The sequence below is a fragment of the Thunnus thynnus genome, chromosome 15 (genome assembly GCF_963924715.1).
Source record: "Thunnus thynnus chromosome 15, fThuThy2.1, whole genome shotgun sequence".
Taxonomy (NCBI): Eukaryota; Metazoa; Chordata; class Actinopteri; order Scombriformes; family Scombridae; genus Thunnus; species Thunnus thynnus.
Genome location: NC_089531.1, coordinates 13,027,780 through 13,041,637, shown reverse-complemented (window position 1 = coordinate 13,041,637; position 13,858 = coordinate 13,027,780). Strand labels below are relative to the sequence as shown.

The window sequence follows — 13,858 nt, the reverse complement described above, 5'->3', positions numbered from 1 at the left end:
CCTAAACAATGTTTGCAAACAGTGTTTGCAAATGCATTGAAAATGTTTAGTTTACTTACCATTAAACATGGAAAAATTGTGAATAAATTAAGTGATTTCCTGTTTTACTAAAAAATATTTGAAAGTTAACTGCAAAATATTAAAGGGAATGACTTCTATTATGGTTTATAACTATAGCTATTGTCAAACCACGACCTGCTTACCGTTTTAGATTTATAATCCTGCAGTTAAGGTTAAACAAGTATAGGCAAGTGTGCTACAAAAACTTAATCCCATCAAGTTTGATAAGGTTACTGTAAACACATTCAACAAGTGCCTATGGGTATAATACCGCAAAGTGTGATTATAGAAATTAGGGAAAATATTTATTTGGATGTTGCGTTGTAGGCTTATCCATCCATCATATCTTCTGGAGACGCAATTACAACAACACGTAAACATACAGTAATGCACTTCTACAGAAAAACCCTCGGAGCTCGCGTCTCTCGGACAGCCCTCTGATTGGTCTCTTCTGGTACACGAGGCGGGGCTCGCGACTGTGGGCGTTTCACAAAACCAGCCTCCACGCAGCACAGGCTTTCATTCACTACGGATTTGTTGGGTTAACCTGATCTCCTTACAGTTTTCATTCCTCTACGAATCTACTTGCTTTTTGCTTTTAAGAACTACTGCACGCTTAAAGTGTTTTATTTTTTAGCGTGCAGTCTCCAGGTGCGCGGACGAGCCATTTTTCGGTAAAGTTTTTTTCTTTTTTACTTCTTTTTTTTTTTTTTTTTTTTTTTTTTTTGCACAACCTACCTGAGTTGTGTTTTCCCCTCTGCACGCCTCCACTCCTCTCCACCATGGATTTGGTTTGGATTGTGGGCTTCGTTGTGAGCGTCTGCACCTGGTTTGCTTCAGCGGAGCGGCACAGTATCTACTGGAACAGCACCAACCCAAAGTAAATATCTGCTCTCTTATTTGTTTTACGATTTTAATTCAGTGCTCAGTGCTTCTGTTCATTAATCAATGCAAGGAGGGGAAGAAAAAAAACAGATTTTGTTTGGCATCTTAAATGTAAATAAACTTTTATCCAAATTCTCAGCGCAGATTAGATCATTATGATCCATATTCGGATGCCTTTGAATAGTTGCAACTCATGCATATTCAACGAGGTTGTTGTGATGAATTTGTGATGGAAGCAACCGGCTCCTGTTGTCATGATAATGCAAAAGGGTTGGGAGTCCAACCCCCCCACCCCCCCACCCCCCCACCTCCCCACCTCCCCATCTCCCCATCTCCCCTTGGGCTCGAACCTGTTATTATTATGCTTTTTACCTGTAATACTTTGTCTAACCTGTTCAGATTTAATCCGTTTCGCAATATGTGTACCTGTTCCACGGGATTAGTTACATCAGATTATGCCATCTATTTATCTTTCTGTGTGCTGACAGGGAGCTAGTTAAACAGCTCTTTCTTTGGAGGGAAGAAAGCTGCTTTAAATGGGTGAAGGTGGGGGTTTTGTGAACAGAGAAATGCAGGGAAATATATTCTTCTGTGGAGCTCAGTTTTTTTCATTTTAGGACACTTAAAGGCGTGCTTTATGAATACATCTCCTTTTATGAACTCTTTTTTATGCACATGTGTTCTTTTTCTACATTTTTCTGAGTTAAGTCATTTGCAGGACTGCCTGCAGCGAAAATGTAGCCGCATAGTGATACAACACTGTTAAAAGTCAGCAAATCTGTGTTCTTTTCTGTCAGGTTGGTGCTGTATGTATCATGAGATGAAATCCTACAGGGGGGTGTTTAAACTTTTCCCTGGGAAGGGTTGTAATTTTTGTGTGGCTTTTCCAGGTCTGACTCACAGCAGAACGTGTTGAAATATCTGTTGCAATATCCTCTCCATCTGACAGTGTCCTAACCTCTGTGTGGAGTGGGAGGTTACTTTATCTCCTAAATCAAGAGATATCACTTGGGGTTTACGTGGCTGTCAGGGAGACATAGGGGTGTTCATATTTCAGGTGGTAAGACGAGTATTAATGGTGTATGACAAGAGACAGAGGAGGTAACCTGAGGCCTGCCCAGTAGGTCACGCTGTGGGAGAGAGATGGATTGCTCAGGGAGGAGAAATTGGAGCTCAAATTGTCAAGGTTAGGGGCCGTTCGGGAATAAGTGGGGGTCAATTAGAATTATAGTTGATGATGGCCGGGGTGAAATGGCTCAGGGTACGAGGAGGGTTAGGTTTACACATCCGCAAACAAACTTCTACATGCACCCACACATAAACACACCCATGTACACACACAGGCGGGCAAGCACAAACAAAGACTCCAGGCAGACAACCATTCAATCACAAAAACCGTACACTCAATCACAGCAAGCGACGCCATCTAAATCAATCAGTGTTGGGTTCACACTCTATGGTTTGCAGACACCCAGATATTCAAATATTCTCCCACAAGCTTTCCACTGTTTCCCTCCTGATCTCCCCCTGTGGTAAAAAATACAGCATTTACTGTTCCCAGAAAGGCCATAATTACAGTGACAAAGCCTTTCACTGAAAATCAGAATGAAGTCCCAGATGGAAAGGCGTTTTGTTGTATCCCTGCCGCGGAACGACAGTGGTCGTCCCTGTTCCGTAATCCGTCAGTTTGCACTTGCTATTTTTTTCCGGATGACTGTGCTAAATCTCTGCCTTTGGCTACTCTTAATCCTGTATTCGCAGAAAAAGTACAGAGTTTCTGAGATGTTTTCATTTGGTACTTTCATTATTTCCAGCAATCTGCCCCCCCCCCCCCCCCTTTGACCTGTTACTTGATACAGTGTGTTGACGTCCATCTCTCTCTCATGAGATTTTTTTTTCGGGGCCCTCAGTTTATTGTTCCATCCCCGTTGGTCAGAAAGCTGTCATCAATCTTATTGATCTCAGATTGATCACTCTGGTCCATGTGGTGCAGCCTCATTTCCCTCTAATCTTTGTGTTTGTTGAGGGATTTAGCAACACAGACACTCATACATATACATGCACTGTTCTGTTTCCCTGCTCACCACTAATTTGTGCATTTGTGTGCTTGGGGCCCTGCTGACTTCCAAGGTCGTAGCTGCCTGTATTTTAACAACTACTTTGTTTCAGCATGAGTGAATCTATTCCTGTCTTTTTCAGCACATTCTGACCTTTACTTGTCAGTAAAATCATTCAAAAGAGTGAACCTTTGTGTCTGATTAGCAACAGCTTAATCACTAACACGGCTTTATTCCCAGAAAGAGGCTCACCAGTGTGCCCAGTCAGCTCAGATCCTGGGATGCCAGTGTGTGTACGTGTCTTTGTGAGTGGAGTGTCATGTACCGGCTTCTGCCAGTATATGTGTGAGTCTTCACATCTACAATCACAAGACTTGAGTGACTCAAACACTCTTATACACATTAACCCAGTCTCACACACATGCGCCCAACAGTTATAATTGATGTTCACATCGTCCCCAGAGCCCTCTGGACTCTATGACTCCAATGTGAGGCAATAATCTGCTCATTCACTACTTCTCTCTCTCTTTTTTTCCCTTTTTCCCCTGCTGACAGAGCATGAGTAGACCACCTCCACCCACCACCACCACCACCACCACCCCGTCCTCCTCTACCTCCTCCTCCTCTGCTTTGTACCTGTCTCTCCCTCTCTCCAGCACCTCCCTCCCCCTCTTCTTGGCCAGGTTCCCTTTTCCAACTTGGTTCTGTGGTCTCGAGTTTTTGTGAGTCTGTTAACTGTTTCATGGCTCGCTCACACACACACACACACACACACGCACACACACACATCTGTTGGAGCCACTGTTTATTTTATCATCATCATCATCATCATCACCTTTTCTGTTATCATAACACATTTTTTTTCTTAATTTGTTCTTACTCTGAAGCCTTTCTAATGAGCTCTTTTAATTTTAGGAAAAACCACAAAATAAGCTTACAGATTGCTTTTCGCCCACCATTGCTGGCTCAGTGGTTTAATTCATTTGGCTGAATATGCTTTTTTGTGCTGTGTTGGCTCAAATGAGAGAGTTATTTAAGGTATGTTTCACCCACATGAAGGATTTTCTTGGTATTTATCCAGTCAATATGGGTGTTTTTGTGGTGCTTCCCATACAAATTGGGGAATGGTCTTCATGGTGAGCAATAGAAAGAGAATAGTAACTGGTGTGACTGATTGGGGGTCAGAGTTCACTATGTGATGAAGTGGCACGGCCTCTATCAATCTGTCAGTCATTCTGTCACGGCGGTGGTCCCTGAATACTGGCTGCCACTCAGGCCGGCCCTTCTTCACACGGCCGTGGCTCTGCCTCTGGGAAACTCTCTTTCTTCCCCCTCCTGTTTTTGGGTCCCCTTCGCTCCTTCACCAGCTTTTATCTCAACTTTACAAGCTGTCCCTTTTCAGTCTATTATTTCCTCACCTCCAACTCTGGCTCTCTGAGAACGGGGGAAGGAGGGAAGCATTCTAAGAGGTGTGGAATTTTTTTATCGTTCTTGGCACCCATAGCGATCCGTCACAAGGCACTTTGCCCTTTCCTTCATGCTTTTTTTTTTTTTCTCCCCCTCTCAGTTCTCTCCCTTAAAGCTTCCTTCTTCTACCTCCTTCTGAAAAGCCACTCTTGTCTTCCCAGCAAACCTGCTTCTTTTTTTTTTCTCTCTCTCCTCTTCCTGGTCTTTTCACTTGTCTGTCCGTATATTCTTCTGCCATCTTGAGTGTCTTGCTGAAGTGGTGGAAGTGGTAGAGCCAGTCTGAGAACTCATGAAAGCCTTTTAAAGGACAGGAATTAAATGGCCAAAAAAAAAAGGTATACATGTGTACTCCACTCCACACATGTGTGCGCATGCGTGTTTGAGAGATGAAAGATAAGACTGGGTATTCACATCAGTGGTTATGATTAGGTGGATGCAATAGATAAGGGATTTCTGCAATTTCCAAGTAATCTGAACCGGAGCTACTTTCCTCGAAAAGCATCCAGGTTTCCAACTTCTCTTCTCAGTCCAGCCTTGGCTCTAAACCCACCAAACAACCCCTCCCCCCATCGGTCAGCATTCTCCTCAGTAAATTCCTAAGTCCATCTCCATCTTTCTCTCGCATCGTCTGTCCCTCTCCCCTCCTACCACCCTTAATCTGGCTTTGTAATCTGTCTGGTGAATTCAATCTGGGGAAAATACTCTGAGAGATTGTCAAACGCATGGTAATCGCCTCTTATAGGCTCAATGATCATTGAAGTGTGTTGACATTTCCTATCTTTACAGTCTGTAATCGTCTGTAAGAAGACCTCAGTGACCATATTGACAAGAGCCAGAGTTTTTTTTCTCCAAAAGCTGATTCTCATCCTGTTCAATATTCTCACTTCTTGCTGCAGTCTCAGTGGCAGAAGGGCTTGTTTTATTGACCGCACTAGATAATGAATCAGGCCAAAGGTTTTAACTTCCCGCACACGGTCTGCTTGGCGTTACCAAAGTCTGCACACTGTCTGCTGTGTGTTTCCCTGTGAAGTGCTGTACTTCCTGGCCACGTCTTTTCCCGGGAAAACAGCGTATCCTGTCTGCACAATAAACAATACAGTTCTCACACACTTAACACACGCAAGACCATAAAAATCTGGACTCAGGAGTTGATTGAATTTCCCAGGCTCGTATGAGAAATAAACACGTTTCTACTCTGCCAAAGAGAATAACTACATTAGCAGTGATAAATGGTGATTAATTGATTTTATGAGGGATGTGCAACTGTCGGGGGCCTTGAGGATGATTTAGGATCCGCCTCCCCCGCCCGCCCGCCCTGCTGTCAAATCTCTGCCTGTCTCTGTTTGGGGTTCTCCTCCGATCACTGTCACCCCAGTCAGCCCCACCAATGTTTCTCTGCCCCCTGCCCATCCTCATGCTTCTTCCTTATCTTCACAGCAGACTTCCCCTACTCCTTCCCACCCTGCTCCTCCTCCTCCTCCTCTGCATTGCTTTACAACTGTTCAGTCCCACACAAAAAAACATAGAAGAAGAAGGACTCCACTAGTAAACAGATGATGTATGATTATGGTACAATTATGAGCAGAGCCTGCACTTTCTTTCTCAGGGTGTGTGTGAGGGAGAGATAGAGTGTGTGTGTGCGTGTGTCCTCCAGACTTATTTGTCAAGTCTTGGTAACTTTCAGTGTATATGTGCTTGAATGAGGAAGAATTAGCCAGCAAGGACAGATATTATCTCAGGAAATGAACCATTGTGTTTGTCTTGTTGTGTAAATAAGGGTCATTGTGTAACTTGCGGTTGTTGGGTTTTTTTTTTTTTTGGTTTTTTTTTGTCCTGTTTGTTGGATGGCTGGATTTAAAGTCCCCGCAGTAAATGCTGCTACCCCCTAGAGGTCAGTTGTATTATTACATTATCACTCATTATTACCACTAGATATCTGTGAGCAAGAGCTACTACTACTACATAAAAAATCTATCTAATAACTGTGGCCTGTACTCATATATTATAACTTCCCCATGGAATTCATTAAACTACAATCTCAGACTGTGTTTGCAGGAGAGGAAAAAAATCACTGAGCTTGAAAGTTTTATCTTGTGGAAATCAATCCAGCAAAATCGATTTTCTTGTACAGATATTTGCCCCCTGAGAAATGCGATGTCAGTGGTGACCTTTATGTTCTGGCCCATATAAGATACAAATAGCTCCGGGGACGGCGTGAGACAGTTGGAAAGAGCATATGTATTCATCTAAGCCTCCTTAGTTCAGTGGAGTCAGCCAATTATTTCTCTTCTGGACTTAAAGCTTTGTCGCTTTGCTCGGTGGCAAAAGGAGCTCGGCTAGTTCAGCCAAGAACGCCGGCAGAATGACCAATGATCCGGACAGACAAAGGTTGAATGACAGACAGAGAACGCTGATTGAGATGGATGACAGAAAGTCACACAAAGAATGAAGGCTGGAATATTATGTTAAAAGGGGGGAAGTCAAAAGAGTCGGACCATATTTGTTTCTATGACGACCCTCAGCATACCCACGCCGTATTGTGCTCGGCTCTGAGAACCGTGGGTCAAAAAGTTGCATGTTTGGAATACCACCAGGACAGGTTGTGATTGGTTCAGCAAGTCTGAGGTGGGGGAGGAACAGAGTTGACATGAGGATCTGGTTTGCTTATTGAGTGATGAAAGAAGGACAGAGAGTGGGAGGGGCTGACATTGATGGATGTATAGACAGACAGATGAAACAAAAAGGGTTTTGAGGAATAACATTAAACAATCCTGCTTAACTAAGCTCATAATACACCTCAGAAAGGCTTCGCTTCTCTCTGATATGCCACCTCCCTCGTGGACTCATGTAGCTTTTACAGATATATCTTAAAAGAAACAGTTCCCTGGAGCCCAGTGTCTTTCATTATTCTGTTAACACCTCTCACTTTCCCCTCTGCAACCATGAACACACACTTACACACACACACACACATACATAGTCAGTGTGTCTCTTTTTGAACTACAAAACTCCAGTGTAAAGGAGTAATACCCCTTCTCTGTGTGAGAACAATAGGAGGGGGGGGGAAGCTCCACTCTGCATGTCTCACCCCTTACTCTGTACCCAGCCCCTCGGCCCCTGCTCTGGGCCTGCTCTAAGCCCCTGTATTAAGCAGGGTCTGGTGCTGATGAATGGACCCGAGCTCAGCCCCTGCTCCACCCAGTAATCCAGGCTTGGACGAGCCGATTAGGTGGTCCCCACATTCCGGTTCACTCATCCGTGACACAGGCCGGTCACCTTTTAGGTCACATTAATGGCGTGTGTAAAAACACGGGATGAAAATAATCATGTTCATGTGTTTAGTGTATCTGTGTGGGCCTGTTTGAGAGGTTAAGTAGACTAAAGCTCTTCTGGTCTGGTCAGATATGAGTAGTTTGTCCTACAAACTGGACTTTATGGACTAAAATAGATCTGAATTGATCTGTCAAGAGAGTATTTCTGGTCATGGCGTCTGTCTAGAAAAGTTAAAAATGCACTTCTTGCTGACTGTCCTTGTATAAAATTCTCCAGTGCTGACTTGGCGATTGTCCGACCTTTGATCCAGGGTGCGGCCTCTTCGCCTCAGAGGTCCAGCATTCCACAGGGCGATAGAGTACAGAGATGAGAAGGTGATGGATGGATGAAAGGAGGGGGGTAGAGGTAGAGAAGAAAGCAAAATGCTGGCCAGAGAGATTAAAGAAGAGAGATTAGACTCCTGCTCCTGAAGAGGATCCAATAAATCAGGAATTCCTTCTTAGGAGAGGAGGAAGAGTGGCTTGGAACAGTCTGTAGTCTATTTTTCACCAGATTGCATGCTCGCATACACAAACACTCACAGATTTGACCACTTGACATTCCCTCACTCCTATCATCGCAGTTCATTACTGGCATTCATTGTCCACCTTATCATGACTGAAACACACTCCCAGATTCCTCAAAGCCCTAGACACGTGACACAGACACAAACAATCACACATTAAAATGTCTCGGGCTTAGACAAACACACATGCACACAATCATCGCTGTATATCTGCCATAGTTCCACAAATCATCTTTAAGTAGACAATACATCAGCTCCTCCATGCTGTTGAAGCTCCAAGCGTCACTGTCATTAAAAGAGAGCATCCTGGGATAAACAATGAGAATAAATAAAGACAGCTCATTGATACAGTGAGAGAAACAGCCTGGAAGGGAGAAAACAACAAGGGACACACACTGGGAAAGACAGAGAGAAAGAGGATTTTGTCTGCCAAAGTGAAGGTGGCATGATTTGACTTTGTTAGCTAAACCTTTTCACAAACAGACCGACGCTCTCTTTGAACTGCGTTACTCCAATCAGTTAATTAAGCTGATGATGTGGAACGTTTCAATGCTGAGGCGTTAGAGGGGAACAAAAGGCAGCAGGATAATTAAAACTATTTGCCATTATTAAAAGGGGCTAGCCAGCCTCCCCGGGTGTGTATTCAGCCTCTGTTCTCTCTGCTAAGTGAGGTATTCCATCAGCGCGGGCAGATTGTGAATAGAGACACTGTATGAAACAGTGGCATTGATAAAGCAACTGTAGCACTCGCATAGAAACTCTTACTGAGAGAAACTTCAAAAGCCATTCCCAGCTCAAGCCCTTTGACCCCCCCTGCCTACCCCCGCCCACGCTTTTCATGCCCTCTGTCTCCCCCCCCAAACTCTCTCAGCCTAAAGGGGCTGGGAAGTGGGGAGCAGGAGGGCATAATTAACCCCCTCCAGGGCAACTTTAATACCCTTTTTTGTGTTTTAATTGCACCCCCCTTCGACCCTCTTTTGGTGAACACATTGAGACCATACCACAACCAGTTTGTAATCAGTGCTCGGGGGGAGAGAGAGAGGGATTGGGTGTATGGAGTTTTGTTTGTGTGTGTTTTCAGTATTTGCAGGAGGATGATAACTCTGTCAGGCAAAAACAGACAACAGTGTTTGTTCAATAGTGTTATCGATTCGACTGGAATTGAAAGTTGCAGGGGGAAAAACCACTTTACCGCCAATCTGGTAAACAGAGCATGGCAGGCAAACTGCAGATAAGCACTAAGCTGTCTGGACCATAGCAAAATGATAATTATTACTCTCCCCCTCCAAAGTTGGCTGGAGCACACTATTATCAGCACAGTTAGATGGAAGTTCCATCAGTATACTAAAAAGGTGCTTGTTTTCTAACAGGCTCATGTTGCTGTTGTAATGGTGTTGCCGGCTAATCTGGTCATCAGTATTGAGGGAATGCAGTCAAGCGGAGAGGGGTAAAGGGATGAGGGGGAGGGAGCCAGAGAGGGCGCAGAAGTCGGGGGCCTGGAGTTTGGAGCCACAGCGTCTGTCTTTTTACCGGGGGGTACCAGGGGAGACCCCTGGCAACAAACAACAACACCAGCTAACGAGCGTCAGGGGCCTGCGCCTGTGCACTTTGATCGTTAGTCACACATATGGACCTTGTCACCCAAACGCAAACTCCCCAAATGCTACTTGTTACATTTAGGGTGTTTTACGAGAAAATGCCGGAGTTCTCAAAGAAAAATATACTTTAGGAAAGAAATGCCCTTAGCTGCAATATTTTAGGGGCCTAAGGGTGTCAGTTTGGCACCCTGTGGGCAGCTGAAAATTCCTTAAGATCTGTAGATCTGGGTGCCCTGGTGGTTTGATGGTTAATGCGCATACCATATAACCACAACGTCCACGGTTTGATTCCCGACTGGGGGACCTTTGTTGCATGTCACACACCTCTCTTTTTCCTTGTTTCCTGTCTTGCTACACTGACTCTCAAATGAAGGTTAAAAAAAGCCCAAAAATTATCTTAAAAAAAAAAAAAAAAAGATCTGCTGATCTGATTAAATAGCAGTCAGTAACTTGACTCACACTGGCAGGCTGGCTGCTTCTTTTTGGACTGTTGAAAGCCTGACGAACCGTGCATGTATTCATTGCAAAAGCAACAAAACCCTATATTAGACACACATTCTCAATGTGTGTTGTGAAAATATTTAAGTCTGTCAAATTTCATCCATTCTCAGGGAACCCCTGGTGATCCAGAACAGTAGGAGACGGTAAACTGATAGGCATCGCTTGGGAACTCAGTAGGAGGAGGTGTGTGTGCGTGAGTGTGTGTGTGTGCGCGCATGTGGGTTCGGTGGGTGCAAATACTAGGTAGCTACTGCTTTAGGTTGTTGATAGATGGGAATTACTGGGAAGTGAGTGTGAGTTTGTGTGTATTGCTAGCGGCCAGCTACCACTCCGGGCTGGTGATAGATGGCTTTGGCTGAGAAGAGAGCATTAGCTGTGAGCCGCCCCTGGAGCAGTTACTCAGTCAGGGGGAAGGGGACAAAGCTGAAATACCTTTAGTGGCAATTCCCTGGAGATAAAGTCATAATATCTCTGCAAGGGAAAAACAGGAGGAGCGAGGAATCGTGGACAGTTGAGATAAGGCCAATTTAAACTGCCTCAGAGTCCGCTGAATTGTTATTTAAATGTTGAGAAACTTGTATTGACTTTGAATTTCTTGTGGACATTCGAAGCAAATTAAAATGCGGAGTTTTCAGCGGACACTCTTTGACCTACGTCCAAGAAGAGAGGGAAGAAGTTTAGTATACTTAAAGGCCATCATAAAGAGGGTGGAGGAGTGAAGGGAGGGATGCAGGGAGGAATGGAAGGGAGGCAGACAGTCTGACTGTCTCTCCTCTCCCTCTGTATTTATAATGAGAGGGAGTGTGGTGGGAGACAGCTACGGGCCGTCACCGGACTCATTTTGTATTTGCCTCTCTCTCTCTCAGGCGTTAATGTTTTGGTTAAAACATATATGACCTTTACTTTTATCCGTGTCCCTATCTTGAGTAAACCCAGGTGTGTGTGCATGTGTTTCTGCTCCTGTTAAGGTGAATTTGTCATTATGTATTCAGCTTGTGTGAGTGTGTGTGTGTGTGTGTAGCCCTGCAGATGTCAATACTCATCTCCTGTCTTGACGGGCTAACTGACTACTAATGTTTTTTTGTAAACATCATTCAACTCCTGAGGGACATGGGATCAATGTACACTCAGTGCTAACTCTCAACACAGCTGCAAGCAGCAGCAGCTACACTGGACTCACGTTCATCCATATTTATGCACATGTTCACTGCAAATCACTCTTCCCCTTATTGCGTTTTCCCCCTTCATTCCACTCCAACACACACATATATCTTCTCACAAGAAACACTCTCCCTTTCTCCTGCTCTGTATCTCTCATTCCCAGGCCCCTCAGTCTTTCCTCTGATTTCCCTGTTGTACACTGGCGTGTAGCCGATCAATATATAATCACAGGTTTTGAGGCTTATATTTATTACTGCTCCGATGCTATAACCATGGTTATCAGTCTCCTGCCACTTACGTAACTGTCCTCTTTTGCCTTCTCCTCGCAGGTTTCTATGGGACGACTACGCCGTGGAGGTGAAGCTCAATGACTACCTGGACATCGTGTGCCCCCATTACCCTCAGGGTGAGGTGCCGTTGCTGGATGCTGAGAGATACGTGCTCTATATGGTGGAGCGCGAGGACTATGACTCCTGCAAGCCCCAGTCTTACGACCAGATGCGCTGGGAGTGCGGTCATCCATTTGCTCCTCACGCCCCTGAGAAGTTCTCCGAAAAGTTCCAGCGTTTTACTCCGTTTACTCTCGGGAAGGAGTTCCGCCAAGGAGAAAGCTACTATTATATCTGTAAGTGTCACTACAGCTTTCTTTCAGATTTGTCACTGTGTTTGCCAGTTAGTAGTGTAAATATTTGAAATAAAACTACTTACAAGGGCATAGCGCTGCGATTCGGGTTTGTTTGTCCGCTGACCCTGATATGCTGGAGTTTGTTGGACAGCTCTTTGAAGCCTCACATGGACATAAACCGGGGTGTCGGGTCAGTTTGCCAAGTTTATGCATACTTACTCTGCTAGAATGTAACCACAAAGAGCAAGCAATGTTGTCACCCTGACCATGGCTGTAATTAGATAAACGGCAGGACAAGACACACTTCGCCTGGTCACAGATGGCCTCCTAAAGCTTTGTCCCTGTGTCGGTCTGTTGCCAAGTGTGTGTGTGTGTGTGTGTGTTTGTGTGTGTGTGTGTGTGTGTGTGTATGTGTCTGTGTGCACGCATGCATGAAGGTGGATTAAGTGGCCAGAAGAGGATAAGTGCATTAGTTAGGATGTTAACGCCTGTGTTGTTTCTTCCCTCTTTCCTGTAGCCAAACCTTTACACCACCACGGACAAGAGTGCCTCAGGCTCAGGGTGGACGTCGTAGCTGCTGACGGTGAGTCTTACCATCCTCCTGGCTGAAAGGAGAACATCGCAATCAGTTAATAAAAGTCATTGTAGACTATTGCAAGACCCAAGCAGAGTAATTGATGGCATTTTTTCTTTTATTTCAGGCTCTCAAGAGGCCAGAGTGGCTAAAGGAGGCACAGGTGGTGCTGGAGTTGGAGCTGGGGGTGGGGGTGGGGTTCACAACCCGTCCAACAGACTGCCTGCAGGTATGTTGACCAACCCTGTGTCCTTTCTAATTATCCCTGACCTTAAAACAATCCAGCTTTACGTTGGGGTGTAAATATGCGGTACTAATGTGTCTTCTTTATCTCCCATCTTCAAGCAGATGACCCGGTGGTGCGCCTACCAGAGGTCCAGAAGAGTGTGAGGACAAATTCTGCAGTTGCAGCAACATCCCTCTCAACCCTTTCATTGCTAGTCCCGTTTTCATTACTGCTATTGTTGCACTGAGAGTACATGAAAGAACTGCTGTTCGCAGACTTTTTTTTCAGGGACTACAATGAAGACAGTCCGTGGGGAAGAAACCACTGACTCAAAAAGACAGTTTTCCATGCCCAGTGCTGGCCACAGGGAGAGACTTTTGAAGCCTGTAAAGTACAGATGGACTCGCTTGTACTAAATGTGCTGAGCATTTGAGACGAAGTATGTGTGCTTCGTATTATTTTTCAAAAGGTGACAGTATTTTTGCTTGGAATGATCAAGCTCTCCTTGATTTGTAATTTTTGGGGCTCTCTCAAAAAAAAAAAAAACCTGTTTGGATGATGAAAAAATGAAGAAGATGAAGAGGAAGCGAACCTGGCCGAAGAACAATCAAGAATAAAGGCACAAGCTCCTGTTGAATTCTATAAAATATAAATTTCAATGGAATAAATCCACATTTAAAAGTAATCTACTACCTTTTGAGCCAAAGATCAGTCATCTCTCCAACTTGTACACTATTCCACCCTTGAGTATTGTGTACTATTTGTTGTATTGTTATTGTAATGGTATTGAGTGGCATTGATGTCCCAAGTGATTACTTTTTCAAATGTAGCATCGACAGACACGGAGGCTGTTCTCATGACTACCA

At 44.6% G+C, this 13,858-nt stretch overlaps 1 protein-coding gene across 2 annotated transcripts; it reads left to right on the top strand.

The window, feature by feature from the left end:
- Positions 1–552: 552 nt before the first annotated feature.
- efna1a (ephrin-A1a) lies at positions 553–13,858 on the top strand. Of its 2 annotated transcripts, none has more exons than XM_067612687.1 (5): positions 553–940; positions 11,897–12,192; positions 12,710–12,775; positions 12,894–12,995; positions 13,115–13,858. In XM_067612687.1, exons 1-5 carry the CDS (start codon positions 843–845, stop codon positions 13,237–13,239), a joined length of 687 nt encoding a protein of 228 aa, XP_067468788.1. In that variant the 5' UTR covers positions 553–842; the 3' UTR covers positions 13,240–13,858. The 2 variants fall into 2 exon arrangements, with proteins under 2 accessions (XP_067468788.1, XP_067468787.1); XM_067612686.1 differs by having other exon boundaries at positions 557–940; positions 13,112–13,858.